Source organism: Phalaenopsis equestris, unplaced genomic scaffold (genome assembly GCF_001263595.1).
Source record: "Phalaenopsis equestris unplaced genomic scaffold, ASM126359v1 Scaffold000320, whole genome shotgun sequence".
Classification (NCBI taxonomy): Eukaryota; Viridiplantae; Streptophyta; class Magnoliopsida; order Asparagales; family Orchidaceae; genus Phalaenopsis; species Phalaenopsis equestris.
In genome coordinates, this window is record NW_018164762.1 from 332306 (window position 1) to 348981 (window position 16676).

General features: G+C 35.2%; 2 protein-coding genes across 14 annotated transcripts in view; both read right to left on the reverse strand.

The window, feature by feature from the left end:
* Positions 1-6871: 6871 nt before the first annotated feature.
* On the reverse strand, positions 6872-10147 carry LOC110025652 (serine carboxypeptidase-like 2). The gene is made up of 14 exons (XM_020726239.1): positions 9859-10147; positions 9644-9789; positions 9494-9570; positions 9272-9394; positions 9077-9179; positions 8954-8991; positions 8744-8845; positions 8475-8558; positions 8166-8320; positions 7873-7987; positions 7631-7749; positions 7417-7530; positions 7241-7286; positions 6872-7153 (listed from the first exon to the last, which is right to left on the reverse strand). Exons 1-14 carry the CDS (start codon positions 9984-9986, stop codon positions 7070-7072), a joined length of 1434 nt encoding a protein of 477 aa, XP_020581898.1. The 5' UTR covers positions 9987-10147; the 3' UTR covers positions 6872-7069.
* Positions 10148-14826: 4679 nt separating this feature from the next.
* Positions 14827-16676, reverse strand: part of LOC110025665 (protection of telomeres protein 1a-like) — a 95104-nt gene continuing 93254 nt past the window's right edge. For 3 of the 13 annotated variants that reach the window (XM_020726268.1, XM_020726265.1, XM_020726264.1), the window contains one exon: positions 15473-15748. In XM_020726268.1, coding sequence (XP_020581927.1) covers positions 15680-15748 — 69 coding nt within the window. In that variant the 3' untranslated portion in view covers positions 15473-15679. Of the gene's footprint in view, positions 15185-15472; positions 15749-16433; positions 16587-16676 lie in introns of those variants that run through there. The other 10 variants (XM_020726261.1, XM_020726260.1, XM_020726267.1 and 7 more) reach the window with 8 other exon arrangements.

Sequence of the window (16676 nt, forward strand, 5' to 3'; positions counted from 1 at the left end):
ATCCGCACATGCATAAGTAAGAATGGTGCGATATGCATGTAATTTTTTTTTTTTTAGAATTTTGAGAACTTTACTATTATTAATTTAATAATGTCAAATTAACAATGCAGAAGGCTTTGATTTTAAGTGCCTCATAATTCTCAAAAATTGCAGATCATCTTCATTATTCAAATATCTTTTGAATTATATACATATTTTTCTTTTATCTTTTCTGAACTTCTTGCATTATATATATATATATATATATACTCTATTAGACATATAAAGAAACATTATGCTGCGGGAGGTTGGTACAAAGGTCAGCCTTTCATAATAACTTATCCCAATTAGCTATCTATCATTTCTTGCTTGATGAGAATGATTTGAGTCATAGTAATAATCAAGAGCTTCTATGTTCACTTTTTATATGCAAGTTATATTAATTTACGGCGACTCTTATCTCGTATGAAATGTGGTTCCAATATAAATCAAATTTAGCTTTTTTATAAATAATGTTAGATATCAACAAGGAATTAATATAAAATCTTCTTCAAACTATACCTACTATGATATAGTTTAGTAGGGATCTTTTTTTGTGAATGACTTAATAGAGATGTTGTATTATCTCTTGAATTTATGCTTATTTTGTTATATCTTAGATTGTTCTTTATATTTTGTTAGAGATGTTTGTTATATCTAACGTTTGATGGAAGATCCGTAGCGATAAAGTAATAAATGAACATCTAAGTGTAGTACGAGATCCAACACACACACACAACTATAAAAAAAAAAGCAACAGAAAGAGAAGTCATCACTTTTACATGGGAAACCCATGACGGAGAAAAAAATATGCGATCTGACCCAGTCAAAGTAATTCATAAAGGAATTGTAAGTACATAAATAAATCAATCATAATAGTCGTAACGGGTCATAAAGATTGTAATCGATTGCTCTAAAGGCAGCAGTTCGTCATAAATATTGTAGATAGTGAATATAGCACAACTTGTCATATTTATAGTTGAAATTCATGGAGTAGTTAGTTACGTATGTCATGGTAGTGAGATGCAATAATTTATGTAGGCTATAAAGGTCGGCGTTGGGGGGTTGCATGAGATGTGAGTCACGTAGGTCGTAGTCGGTCACATTGGAGTTGCAATAATATTTGTAATCCATAGAGGTTGAATTTGGGAGCTACATAAGTTGTGGGTCATGTAGGTCATAGTTGGTCACCTTAGTCATAGTGGCTAGTTGCAATAACATTTGTAGGTTATAGAGGCTGAAGTTGGGAGTCGCGTGAGCTGTGAACTATGTTGACCACAGTTGGTCTTGTAGTTCATGGTGGCGAGCTACAATAACTTCCATAGACAATAAAGGCAGAAGTTGGGAGATGCATAAGTTGTGAACCATGTGGATCGTAGTTGATCACATTGTTCGTTATAGTAAGTTGTAATAACATCGGTAGGTTGTAGAGGCTAAAGTTTGGAGTAGCATAAGCTATGAGCCATGTAAATCATAATTGGTTACATGGTCAGTGGTGGGGGTTGTAGCAGCGTCAGTTGTACACCAAGTTCGTACCTTAAGTTTTAGTGAGCCACAAGTCATAGGCAATAATGTGGACTTGTGTAGAGAGAAGTTCTGGAGTTCGGAGAAGATCACTATATCATGACTAAGATAGTTGTAAGAAGTTATTACGAGAGTTACATCATCTTCACTATACTCAGTGTGCATCATTGCCCCATATTTGAGGTGTGTTTTTAAACCATCATTGGGATGTGCTATTGCACTATCGTTGGGGTGTGTCATTACACAATCTTTTGTGATGTGATGTAATTATATAATCTTTCGGGATGTATTGTTACATCATATATTGTGTGTATCATCACACGATATGATTCATCGACAGTTGTTGACTAACAGTGATCGATGGTGGTTGACAGTTGCAAGAGCAGGGAGTGTTCTTCAGGCCTTCTGTCAGCAATAATGCTATAATTCAACTTCTTCTAATCTAGCTCTAGCTCCAGGTCTCTCCTCGTGGTCTAAAGTCCACAACCCCCCCCTCCCCCCCTCATGAAGGGGGTAAGGATTTATTTATATAGTTTGGGAGTTCCTTCATAATAATAAGTAAGGATTATGGATCATTCTATCAGACAACTCAGTGAGATTCTCACATTTATGTGACATTTTGTGAACATTTAAATGTCATGACAATATTAAAATTAAGTGATATTGGACTCGTTGGACTCATATTATCGAGAAACTTGATTTGATTATAAGTTTGTCATATTTTGAATCCATTTGTCCTTCCAATTAATTACTCAAAGCTTTCAAAAGTATTTTAATGATTTGATCTGGGCTTGATTTGACTCAGATTAAGCCAAATTTGGTGACACCGAGCTTATCTCTTTGAGCCATACAATTTGATTATAATTTTTTTGAAACCCAAATAGCCATATGCTCCTTGCAATGAAGCTCTCTGCAAAATTACAACTTGTGAAACCTTAGCATACATTATAAATAACGAAGTAACAAACGGTTCAATAACACACCTCAAAGATGCTTTAACAATGCACCCCAAGTACAATGTAACTCCCTGTTGACATCAATTTCTTATGTCACATGAGCGGGATGTCCGTCTGAGGATAACAAACTTTGCCTAGCTTCTTATCATCTAAGACATTCTACCAGACTTCCTAGCACGTGGCATCAACATGAACTCAGGACCAGTACTGATTTTGCCCTACTCGGGTAATACTCACCATGGGGATGGGGTTTGTTCTGACTCAGAACATGTTTGACACTTGTCTCAATATTTTTAGACCTTATCCCATTGATTTGGACCCGTCTCTAACCAACCAGAGCCAAAAAGTCTACCCACGGGCACTACTGGGTGAGAATTAGGGTTTCAGATTACTTTGCATCTTGTGGAGATGACAACCATTTAGAGTGTTATTCTGGTGTTATGACACATTCGTAGGCCTTCTATGATAATTAGGGATCATTTCCCATTTGTTTAGGATCTTCTGAGCCAAGGGAACTTGTCTAGAACCTCTGTTGCGCACTCAGGGCTTGAAGCTAAGAATTTGAAATGGTGTGACCCCTGCTAGTTATGGCTTGATTACAACAAAAAGACCTAAATCATGCTTAAGACAGAGAGCATAACGTAATTACATTGCTAATGTGGCGTAGCTATGCCAGGGACGTTGGCATGAACACTCTAGTTCCGGGCGTGGTCATGCCGGGCTTTTAGAAAAGACCTAAATCATGCTTAAGACAGAGAGCATAACATAATTACATTGCTAATGTGGCGTAGCTATGCCAGGACGTTGGCATGAACACTCTAGTTTCGGGCGTGGTCATGCCGGGCTTTTAGAAAAAAAATTGGATTCGAGTCCTTTTTTCTGACGTGATCGCCATTTTCGGGCATGGTCAAGCCAAGCCAACAGCTTGTCCAACCAAAATTTTTGATCATTTCTTCCATGTTTCTAGGTTGCTTTCTCATTAGCTATGTGGAGTTTGGGAGGTTAAGTTGGAGTGTTACATGTGGCATCCACCTCCCAAGGAGCCTAAGGTTGAATGACGTGCGGAATTTCCATAATATTTTAAGCATTGTAAGAACAAGCATTCAAATATAATTCAAATATGCAATGAAAAGTCATGCAGTAATGCCATGCAAGTGCAAGTGCATGCATGGAAGGATTTGATGTGTACATGACATGATGATGTCATGGGCTGATACGTTAAGTATCATGCTTGAAGGAAGCATGACTACTAGCCATGAAAATATAGGGACACGTGTTCATGAGATGCACAACAAGTGTGTTGGATGTGGATGTGTTGGTGCAATCAATTCAACACAAGAAAAAATGAGCATTCCATGATGTAATATTCAAATGAAAGATTCAGATGCAAATATCGACCAACTGATTGGATTAGTGGAAATTGGTTGGGCAATAATGTGATATTGATCGTGCTGAGGTGGATCATTAAACCGATATGGAAGGTTGACCTTGTCGGGTCAGCCGATTGAAGTAATGTGCAAGGTTGATTGTGCCATGGTGGTTGGTTGAACCAATGTGCAAAGCTAACCAAGCTGGAGTAGTTGTCGAGCCAATGTGCCCAGTCTTCTGAGTCGGAGCTTCCAGTTGACACCAAATGGTACATTGAATAAGCAGTGACAGTCCGATGATCCTAAAATGACACATGTGTTATGCTTCATCCAAAACACATTATAATGAAACATGCAATGCAGTGCAATAAATGTGCACAATAGAAAACCACACTCATCCTATCATACTTGCATAAGATCCAAGGGACGACATGATAAAATCATAGTAACAAGTTTGTTGCTCAGGAACGGAGGGCCTACCTTCCAAACTAATCAGTATAAAGTGAAAGCTTTTTTTGTGAGAGTTTGTTTTCACAAAGTGAAAGCTCTTCTCATGAACATAGCTCTCAAAATGGTCTCAAACCCATTCATCAAGGGTTGAGGCAGTCAAATAGTCACCGGAGAAATTTCATGTCCCAGAAATGGTAGGTTATTGGTGCTATAAGTTTAAAAAGAAGATGCTCAAAATTCATTGGGGATTGTCCACAAAAGCTCCTAACCTTAAAGGCTTCCCTCTAGCATCCAACCTGAGGGTAAGGGTTTTAGAATATCTCATTGACGTGGAGGTTGAAGACACATTCTCTTTGCTTCTGCGAAACCCGCTCCTATGTCACCTCGAATGGATGAAGCTCTGCTCACTGAAGGAGAGTTGAAGTAGTTTTGAGATTCTAATCTTCAAATTCCTTCTCCGATGGAAGGGAGATGATGCTCTCCTTATTGTAGGAGAGTTGAAAAGGTTGCTGAAAGCATTCCTCTAAGTGTGGAAGAAGTTCTCCTCTTTGGATGTATGGATGAAGACTCCAAAAAACTCACCCTCAAGTTCTCTTTTAGATTTGTTGGAGAGAATGAGAGGATTGATGGTTCTCTTTTAGATTTGTTGGAGAGAATGAGAGGATTCATGGATGAAGTAGAAGAAGAAGAAGAAGAAGAAGAGGAAGAGGAAAAATAAGAAGATAACTCTCCCTTTTTTCTCTCAAAGCCCTCTTTGTTTTCCTAGCTCTCTTCTATCTTCATGCAACCTCCAAGCCCTCTACCCAACTGAATGAGGCCTATTTTTCTTATGTTAAGCATGCAAAAATCATTCAGGTGACTCCCTCTCCTTGTGCCACCTCATTTCTTTGTGTAATGAAAGTGTGACACGTCATTTTGATGATAAAGTAATTAATATAAAATATTGAACCCATTTATAATAAGTAATAAAGAATTTGTTATTATCACATGCGAATGCAAGTAGAGGGGGCAAGAAGTAAAAAAAATTGGCATTGGGCTAAATTTAGTGGCAAGGGCACACAGGTACACACACACACGGGGGTTCAGACATGGATGGATGGGGGAATTACACCCAATTGTGAGCGTGAGAGCACAGGTGCACAGTTGTGCGGGTGTGTGTGCATGTGCGTGCAAGTACACTCACATGCATAGGAGAACGGCTGCACACTTGTGGACTTGCAAAGCCTGAATTTGGCTAGAGTTGACAGGTCCTGACAAGTGTGCTAGAAAGCGGAAGCCTATATTTGGGCAAGATTTGGCTGGATTTGGCAAGCACAGTAGCAATTGCTGACAAGCAGAGGGTTTGGTAAGGAAGCTTGATTTGGCAGCACACGACGGGTGGATTTGTTTGCTTGTAGCACCACTACAATCTACGTGACCAACTATGACCTGCATGGCTCACGACTTCCACAACTCCCAATTACAATTTCTATGGCCAATTGACGCTCCTGAAACAACCATCTATGACCCACACAGTTAACAACTGCCACACATTCAACTGTGGTCTTTATGATAAGCTGATACTACAATCATTATCTATAAAATTCATGATGGGCTATTGCATTCATAGCCATCGACTATAGCCTTAACTGTTTATTATAACTATTATTGCCGAACTACCACTATGTATCAATTTTGTAATCCATCTTCCATAAATTTGGAAAATTGATCAATGTACTCACAATGCACTCAAAATTGTGGATAAGTGTACTAACAGTCTGGATTTAATTAATTAATTTATTTATCACCAACGTCTATAAATAATATCAAATGGTTCTAATTAATGGTATATTTTTTTTATATCTAAAAAATTAAATATTTATGCTCGTTTCTAGTTGAGTTCTTGTTCCTTAACTGCCCTCTCACGCCAATGTATGTGAGACACAAGGCGATTGCGCTTCCTACCAATATATATATAGAGAAAGAGACTAATAACACAAGTGATGCTCTACCTAACCTAAAGATTTAAATAAAATTAGGATTGAATGTGATAAGCATACAAACAAACCTAAGCTATTACTAGGGCTGTTAACGAGCCAAGCTTGAGCGAACTCAAGCTGGGCTCATGTTCGACTCGTTCAAAATTATTCTTGTTCGAAATTGGCTTGTGTTCGAAACCGACTTGTGAACAGTGTGTTTGTGTTCAGCTCGATTTAAATATTTGTATTCGTGTTCGACTCGTGTTTGACTCGAAATTGACTCGTTAACATTAAACTGAAAAAAAAAAAATGTAGAGTACTGGAATCGAACCTGGACCAAATGTATGCAAAAGAAGGTGCATAACCACATTACCACACGAGTAGTTACATTTTAAACTTAAATATAAATATATATAATATATTATAATATAAATAATTATATAAATTTTTATTTCGAGTTAAAACGAGCAAAACACGAGTGAACAAATGTAACTACTCGTTTATGAAACATTTATTCGTGTTCGGCTCGTTTATAATTCGAGCTTTAAAAACATGTTCGTGTTCGGCTCGTTTACTTAACGAACGAGCCGAACAGGAGCTACTTAACGAGACGAACATGAGTTGTTCGTGAATAACGGGCTTTTTTGACAGCCCTAGCTATTACAACATGCCATGCAATAATTATAACATTGTATATATATCAACATTCAGCGGATAATAACTATATTTTTTAGTACAATGACAACAATGGATTTATGCTACTCTAAATGTTTCATAAACTGTGCAGCACCAGACATCATAGCGGCATCCTAGAAATCCACCTTCCAAGCATGGCTAAACATTGCTCGCCCTTATATTCCGGAGCTGTGTGTCCGGCGCCCTACAACACGCAGCAAACTAATTAACTTTTAAAACTTATTAATTACAATTAATTAACCGGTGGAGCATTAAATCTAAAATGCTTCACCTTAACCGTCGCAAAGGTCAGATTATTGGAGTAGGATTCCGTGTATCTATATATGGAACCAGAAGGAGATAAAATGAAACATCATCATTATACGTTGTTATAAATGTAATTATCATTTTTTGTAAAGAGAATATCTTTTTCATAATTAACGAGGAAGTAATTAAGAGCTTAATTACCCAGCAACTTGGCCGCTCACATGCCAGGATCTCCACCGCTCGGTGACAAAGAATTTGAGTGATTTAATCCACTGCTTCGTGCCCATCATGGGGACAAGCATGTCATGATCACCACTGTACGTGCCCAAGGAAACAACTTATATGTGAGAGAGAGAGAGAGCGGCTTGAATGAATGAATGAAGTTTTCTGTGCTAATTATGTATGTGGCTTTCACCTGTAAACCAATGCACGATAGCCTCTGGTTGTGACATTAACATGATACTTGAGGTTGCTGCTTATATCCTCTCTATATTTCAAGTGATCACTGCATCTCAGCCACTCCTTCACTTTTCCCTGTTTCCATCATTGATTAGTAGCTTAAGTATGACAAAAAAAAAATAAAAAAAAGATTATTTTGATATATATATGCATGAGTATTTCATATTTTTATATTAATAAATTTAAGAGTGAGATTACCTTCTTAACATTGAGAGCATCTTGAACTTCTGCGTTGTTCGCCCATATATACATGAGATAATAAGCGTATGTCTGCAGAAATAGGCCATATATACATGAGATAATAAGCGTATGTCTGCAGCAATAGGTTCAACATGAGATAATAAGCGTATGTCTGCAGAAATAGGTACAAGTCATTGGTTTAAAACACATTAATTTATGACGCTGATTAATATTTTGGAAATACCACTAAAAGGAGTAAAAAATTCTTTAATAATTTATAGAGAATTAAATAAATAAGGAAAAATAATTACTCTGCACTTGACTTCAGGAATTGGGGGCCCAGAAAGTGCTTGTTGCTCTCCTGAAGAGTAGACCTTCCTGTACCAACAACTGTGTTTTTCGGGTTGGGTGCAGCCAAACTGCATTTGGGCTCCAAAATTTCTGATGTCATAAGCTCTGACTCGAACTGCATATTCATTTTCATAAGCATTTTATTGTAAATTTATGAATTATTCAGCACCCAAATTATTAAGATGCAATATAAAAAGAATATTAACAACAACTCATATACAATGACTTGAAGAAGTGAGAGAGAGAGAGATGCATGCATGGATACTTACCTCGTTAAAGATTTGAGTAAGTGAAGCACATACAGCTTTCTTCGGACTCTCGTAGTCTTCACCTTTGCATTTCTCACCAATTCCCTTTCTCACCAATTCCCTGCACCAATTCCCTGAAACGCAATCAAGTTTCAGAAGCTTATGTACATATATGCAATTTCTTGCTACTGTAATCTGTTAGCATCCTATATTACTACAAATTTTGAACTCAAATGGAATGAAATCTCATGGCTTTCTTGCCAAAGAGATGAGAGTAAATAAGATATGACCTGATATAGTTCTTCTGAAATTAATCCCATTCCAAAGGCAAATGGTACTCGAGCATTAAAATCAATCACCTCACCTGTTGATGGATTACCAACCATATAACCCTGCAGATTACCACTATTTAATTGGGCAAATTCTTATTGGAATCGAAGGGAACTAATCTCTATGTTTGCTTGAAAAAGTTACACTGCTCATCAGAGTGCAAGGATGACCTGAATATTAAGTGTTGGCTGCACTTTGAGCTCATTTTCTGCAGCTCAAAATGATTCAAGTAATCAGCAATGTAATTATAAAAAAAAAAGAGAAATTTGATGAATCAGATTTTTTTTTATTACCGTTTAAAATTTCATATACTATCACAGGCACAACCTTTCCTGCATAGGAATCCCCAGCAATATACAGAGGGTTTGCAAGGAACTGCTGGTGATCCACAAACCACTACAAATAAAAGAAGGGAGAGTTAAATCTTCCATAATAGTAATAATAATAACATACATAAATTGATAGTGTGATTTAATTTATTTAGCAACCTTCCTGAGAAATATTGTAGCATGTTTTGACCAAGATTTATCACCAGTTTCATACCCATGTGGATGGTTGGAGAAAGAGAATCCAGTTCCGACTGGTGAATCCAAAAAAATTATGTTGGAAATCTACAAATTTAAAAATAAAATGAAGAATCACGCACAGAGATTTATAAAAATAAATAGGCAATCGAAATCAAATCGTATAAATTGTTACAGAGAGCTCACCTTAGTCCAAGAGTAAGGATTATAAACTAAATTCGGCAAGCTCCCGTTGTATTCTTCTGATCTGATTTTTATCGGGCCTTCGTATATTGAATCAAGTCAGACAAAATGACATTAATGAAGAAGAAGAAGAAGAAAAAGAAGAGAGCAGACCGATCTCAAGAGCAAGGCCACTGAAAGCAGAGCAGCCTGGTCCGCCTGTAAGCCATAAGAGAATTGGATCTTCTCTCGGATTCCTCTCCGACTGTATGAAATAATAGAATAGCTCCACGCCAAGAAATTCATCCACTTCTACATAGCTACAGACACATACACAATCAGTCAGTCAGACTTATTAAAGTTAGTAAAATCAAAAAGAAAGAAGTTACCCAGTTTCTAAATGGAAAGGTAGAGAGCCCCCCTCGTGCAAGAAGCCCGGAAGATGAGACACGTTGAACGCAGCAGAGAGAAGAAGAGACCATTGGCCGACGCATAGGAGGAGAATAAATGGCAGCATCAGAGAAGGAAGAGGTTGGAGCTCTAGTGCTGATAATGTTTAAGATGTTACAAAGATTAATTGTTATTACAGGGCAAATGTGAGGATCTGGACAAATTTAAGATTATAATTTTTTATAAAGCTGCTGAAAGGTGGCATGACTGACTGTGCTTTTTTTTCTAACATAATAATTAAGATAACATAAACGTCACATTCGTTTACCTGTTTTTGATAGCTTGCCCAAAGATATCTTATGCTAAAATCAAATTATTGATTCCAGAATTTAGCGCATTTACAAGTCAAATAATTTGACTAAAAAATTCTCCCGCAAACGTAACGTTATTGTCTATTTGTGGCAGAGGCCAAATGAAAGAAGTAACTATATTGACAATGAAAAGCTGGTGTCAATTGCGTGCTAACTCCCACATCTGACAAAGTGTTTACCAGCTTGGAAGAAATTATCTTTCATATTTAAACGCACAAAAAAATAAATAAATAAATAAATAATTTTATTTTATTTGTTAAAAATGATATATATATATATATATATATAATTTTTAAGGATATTTTATTTTTGACACTTTTTATGCCAAGATTAAAATTAACGTGCACACATGTTCTCAAATCTTAAAAATTTTACACAAAATTTTTGAAAAATGTAGGAACGTACAACACGATTCTTATGCGTTTTCATATCCAAACAAAATTTGATATTTATATTTATGACTTAATGTTATAAACATACATCAAAAATGCATTAGAGTTTTATGGGAGTCTCCTCTCTAGATTTGCTAACAAGGGTGCAGAACAAAATTAGTTATCAAACATATGCTCAAAATGCTTCGTGTTATACAAATAGCATTATACGGGTTTCAGAGTACAAATTGTAACGTCTATCATAGTTCTGCTAACTGAGATGCAGAATAAATTCGAGCATCGATTCCAGAGATCTTGGCTTGATTGACACGAACAACTGTGCATGGCTTTGGCAGAGCAACAGATAAATCTACAACACTTTCAAATTCCTTCTTCTTTCATCACAGACTGATCATTCTCTGAATGGCCAAGCAATTGATTCTTCGTTTCAATGCAGGATATGAAATCATCCTTTGTGCGCCAACCTATAAATCAGATCATCAGCCTCCATGCTTTTCTCTGCTACATTCTTATCCAACTTTTTTGGCCTCCTCAGCTCCCTATAAGCATCTAATTTACCATCATTTGCTGAAACTGAAACTGAAACTTCATCGCTGATTTGGATTGTAAACTATTACCTTTAGGATTTGAACATCTATCAAATTTTTTAGACTTGTCAACTTCAGTCCTTGCGAGGAGGAGAATCAAACTAGCAGGGTGAGACTCACAACTCTTCCCTAAAGACAAGGCGACCCAATGATCCCTAACAACATTCTCCAGCCTAATATTCGAGCATTCGATGTATTGGTTGGAGCACGTACAGACATTTATATTTCATATATTAAAATAGCTTAAAGAATTTAAGGAACTTTACATACTTGCATAAAATTTTAAACCATAAATTTAATATGAAATTTATATCAAGAAGCACATGCAATATTTAAATGAAATGTGCATATTTAACTTGTTTATATAGACACTTTAATACATATATAGCTCAACAGTATCTTGAATGGTACTCATCTAAGTTTTAAGAGTCGACTCACATTTCAAAATATTTCATTCAACTTAGGAGATAACCACAAATTTTTTATAAAATTTGAAGTCATTGGAAGCTTAAAATATTTCAAAAGTATTATGATTTTAAGCTTTTAAAAAATGAGCTGTCTTTTGCTCGCTAGCAAAAATGTTGGGAATCCGGTAGCGATGAATTCTAAGTTTTAAAAAAGCTCAATATTTGAATCCTTAGGAGCCTAAGTACGAATAGTTCAAATTCAAAATATTTTTAGATTTGTGAGCTGAAATTTTAAAATTCAAATCTTAATATTATAAGCTTTGAAAATTTATATTTATGAGAAGAGGGCGAAAAAGAAAACATAATAAAGAGAGGTTTTGTACATAGCAGCCACCCAAAACATTGCATATTTTATTTAAACCACCCAAACTTTAAATATAACATTTTAACCCCTCTTTTCATTATAACCACCCTCCATTACTAAGTAGTGAAAGTTTTGAGTGGAAATTTTGGGTTACCGAAATGTTGTATTTAAAGTTTTGGGCGGCTTAAGTGTTATATTTACAATTTGGGTGGTGGCCATGTAAATACCCCTCTTTTTAATGTCTCAAATAGGCACTACTTTTAAAATTACAAGAATCTCACTGACACTAATTAAATAACAAACAACTCTTATAAGCTTAATAAAATTAACTCAATATCTTGTAAACTATTATCTTTAAAATTTGAATATTTATCAAATTTTTTAGACTTGTCAACTTCAGTCATTGTGAGGAGGAGAATCAGACTAGTAGAGTGGGACTTACAACATTTTCCTATAGACCAGACAACCCAATTAGCCTGCATAACATTCACCAACCTAATATTTGACCGTTCTATATATTGATTGGAGCACATACGAGCATTTATATTTCATATATTAAAATATCTTGAAGAATTTTATGAGCTTTACATACTTGCATAAATTTTAAACAATAAATTTAATATGAAATTTATATCAAAAAGCACATGCAATATTTTGAAAATGTGCATATTTAACTTGTTTATATAGAAGACACCTTAATACATATATAGCTCAAAAGTATCTTAAATGGTACTCATTTAAGTCTTAAGAGTCGACTCACATTTCAAAATATCTCATTCTACTTAGGAGATAACCACAAAATTTTTATAAAATTTTAAGTCACTTGAAGCTTAAAACATTTCGAAGTACTATGATTTTAGGCTTTTAAAAAAGGAATTGTATTTTGTTCCCTAGCAGAATTGTTGCAAATCCGGTGACAATGAATTGTAAGTCTTAAAAAAACTCAATATTTGAATTATGCTTCATCACTAGGAGTCTAAGTCTGAATAGCCCAAATTCAAAATATTTTTAGATTTATGACATGAAATTTTAAAATTTATATTTTAATATTATAAGCATTGAAAACTTATATTTTAATAAGCCAAAAATTTTAAAAGCTAATAGCTTAAATTTTCAGAAGTCCCGTTCCATAATATTTAAAAACCCTAAGAGCCTAAAATTTTAAAATCTAAATTTTCCAAATCATTTTAAAATTTAAAATGTGTTATATTTTATTTTATATTATAAGTTCAAAATTTTAAATATCCTAAGTTGATTACCTTAATGTTGCAATATTACATGTCCCTCATCTCAATTATAACAAATTAGATTTCTAACAAGTTTATAATAACTATGTTATATATAGAGGGTAAGTTATGAGGAATCAACATTCTTACATAAAAATTAAGAGTTCATCAAGTATCAACATCATGCATTAAAGTAATATAAAACTCATACATTAAGTTATTGGATCTACATCATATTAATTTAAACTCATACAAAAAGTAATATTATACTCATACATTAAAAAAGGACCTTAAAGTAATATAAAAAGTTTTTGGATCTACATCATATATCCATGCTCTACAGCAGCATCACGCAAAAACATTTAGAATTTTCTACGGTTTCTAAAGTTTTCTCTACTTCCATCATATTATCTTTTTCTTTGTGAAGTTTATAATAAGAATGAAATATATCTCAACTACAATTCCTTTTAATGACACCAAAGCCAACATCTATACCTTATAAAAAGATGTTTCCACTTTCTCAAAGCTATTGATATCACTAATATCAACAATATCAAGCTAAAGTTCAAACCTGTCTTAAGGATGACAACATTATCCTATTTATGAGGAACAATAGTCTAAAGCCAATAATACCGAGCATGGAAGAAGAGAATAGTACCCTTTGAATATAACATTTTAACCGCTCGGTTCAAGATAACCGCTCTTTTCAATATAACCACCCTCCATTGTTCACTCTGAAAAATTTGAGTGAAAATTTTGGGTGGTTAAAATGTTGTGTTTAAAGTTGCGGGCGGCATAAGTGTTATATTTAAAATTTGGGAGATTAAAATGAAATATTCAATATTTTGAGTGGTGGCTATGCAAATACCCCTTTTCTATTTCTTTAATGTCTCAAATAGGGACTATTTATAAAATTACAAGAATCTCACTAACACTTAATTAAATAACAAACAACTCTTATAAGCTTAATACAATAACTCAATATCTTGTAATATCCTATCATTGCAAACTTTCTAACAAAGTGGAAGACGACGACCATTGTCTTTCTGATGGATGGAGAGGTTCTTTTTAGGAAGGATTGCTAGACCTTTTTAAACCATCAATCAAATGATCATGGAGGAAGGCATTCATAGAGGCAATGTGGAGTTGGTAATGCTGATTGAGTACTGTATTTCTAATCAAGGATCTGGCAGTGGAAGATATTGCAGGAACGGCAATAGAAAGTAAACTTGATGGCAGAAAGCTGATTTTTAAAAAGAACATGAAAAAATTATGGAAGCAAATGCTTTTAAAGGGAAATACTAATCCAAGTTTTTTAAATAAAAATTTTGGGATTTGGCACTTAAGCCTACATATGGAATAGTTGAAAAAGCTCAATGGCACTAAGCTAAGTTGGGAGGGACCAATTTTTCATTGGCCAATTCAAAATTAGAAGATGCGCATTACAAATTTGTTTACAAGAAACCCCCGGAGTCAAATAGCAAAACCAAGGATAACATATACACACACACACACACACACACACACACACACACACACACACACACACACACACACACACACACACACACACACACACACACACACACACACACACACACACACACACACACACACACACACACACACACACACACACATTAATACACAATCAACCAACAAAAGCTTATGAACCCCAAAAAGCAAACTTGAGAGACCATATGGTAAATGTCACATCCCGTACGCTAAGTGCTTTCTTTGTGAGTAGTTGCAAACCATAGTTTAGTTTGCGTCACCCAATCATTGTCGTACCAAAGATTCGATATCTCCTACTTTTGAGGGGGTTATTGGAGTCGATGAAAAAAGACATCAAACAGCACGAAATCCAGGGTGGGTTCCTTTTAGTGGAACAATCAGCTGCACCATCTCCCATCCCAAGCAGCATGTTCATTTTTCTGGTTAAAACATCCTGTGCGGGATATCCACCAAAAAAGTTCTCCTGATAAACAACAAAACAACTTAGATTAATAAACACATTCTCTCATTCAAATACAGAATAAAGCTCATTATTTCAAATGACCACTTATTCATCAGGTCACAGATAGATCTGGCTGTTTCGACAGAGCAAAATCATTGTATTCAGCAAAGATAGTCTCAGGAAAGCAAATGGCATGATGGTCCTTGAAAGACCATATGATATGATATACCAAGTAAAGAACCTCTTAAAACTATTTAATAGACTTCATGTGAACCTCTTAAGACTATTTAATAGACTTCATGTCGCCGGATCTGCCATTTTTTATTTTTGTTTGAGAGGGGTGTCATAATTATAGTCAAGTCTTTTTTTCTTTCTATTTTCCATTTGTGAGGCACCTTAGAAGGGTTGGCTGGCCTTATATAAGACAGCCTTGTGTTTGGAAAAGACGGTGAAGAAGTTTGTTATGTTCTGGTATCATTTTTTAGATGGATGATCTGCTACTAAGCCGCCCAGCAGTCAAAAACTGGATGAGAGGAAGAATGAAAACAAGCCAGCCTGTGCGGGATATCCACCAAAAAAGTTCTCCTGATAAACAACAAAGCAACTTAGATTACTAAACTCATTCTCTCATTCAAATACAGAATAAAGCTCACTATTTCAAATGACCACTTATTCATCAGGTCACAGATACATCTGGCTGTTTCGACAGAGAAAAATCATTGTATTCAGCGAAGATAGTCTCAGGAAGGCAAATGGCATGATGGGCCTTGAAAGACCATATGATATGATATACCAAATAAAGAACTTCTTAAGACTATTTAATAGACTTCATGTCGCCGGATCTGACATTTTTTATTTTTGTTTGAGAGGAGTGTCATAATTATAATTAAGTCTTTTTTTCTAACTTTCTATTTTTCATATGTGAGGCGCCTTGGAAGGGTTGGCTGGCCTTATATAAGACAGCCTTGTGTTTGGAAAAGACGGTGAAGAAGTTTGTTATGTTCTGGTATCATTTTTTAGATGGATGATCTGCCACTAAGCCGCCCAGCAGTCAAAAACTGGATGAGAGGAAGAATGAAAACAAGCCAGCCACATAACATAGAATTGTCGGACGCACTTTCAAAACAAAGAAAATTATGTTCATCTTAGCCAAATTGATGAAAACTGCATTTGAATCTCTCTAGATGCCAAAAATAAAAAAAATAAAAAAAAAACAAAAAAGAAAGAAATTTAGAACGAAAGGAAGAACAAACAGGTTTAAGCATCTCACTCCATCTTCTTCATATATATATGCATGAATTCTTGCAGTAGGATCTTCTAGCGTTAATCTAACTCTATAGCGCCCATTTGGTGAACAGAGGTCTCCAGCTCGCCAAGGATACGATGCAATTACTCTAACAATGCTTCTGAATACATGAACTACCTGCATGAAGCACAGTCTATCAGGACATTTGTATCTCGCAAACCACATATTCATTCAAATATGGCTTATGCATTCATCATAAAATACATT

Bases quoted from the DNA above. Each gene is read 5' to 3' on its own strand.
- LOC110025652 (XM_020726239.1), bottom strand. From the start codon at position 9,986: ATGCTGCCATTTATTCTCCTCCTATGCGTCGGCCAATGGTCTCTTCTT. The intron at 9,571-9,643 runs GTCTGCTCTCTT...CAATATACGAAG, and splicing joins TGGCCTTGCTCTTGAGATCG to GCCCGATAAAAATCAGATCA. The intron at 8,559-8,743 runs GTCATATCTTAT...TTGGTGAGAAAG, and splicing joins TTTCAGAAGAACTATATCAG to GGAATTGGTGAGAAATGCAA.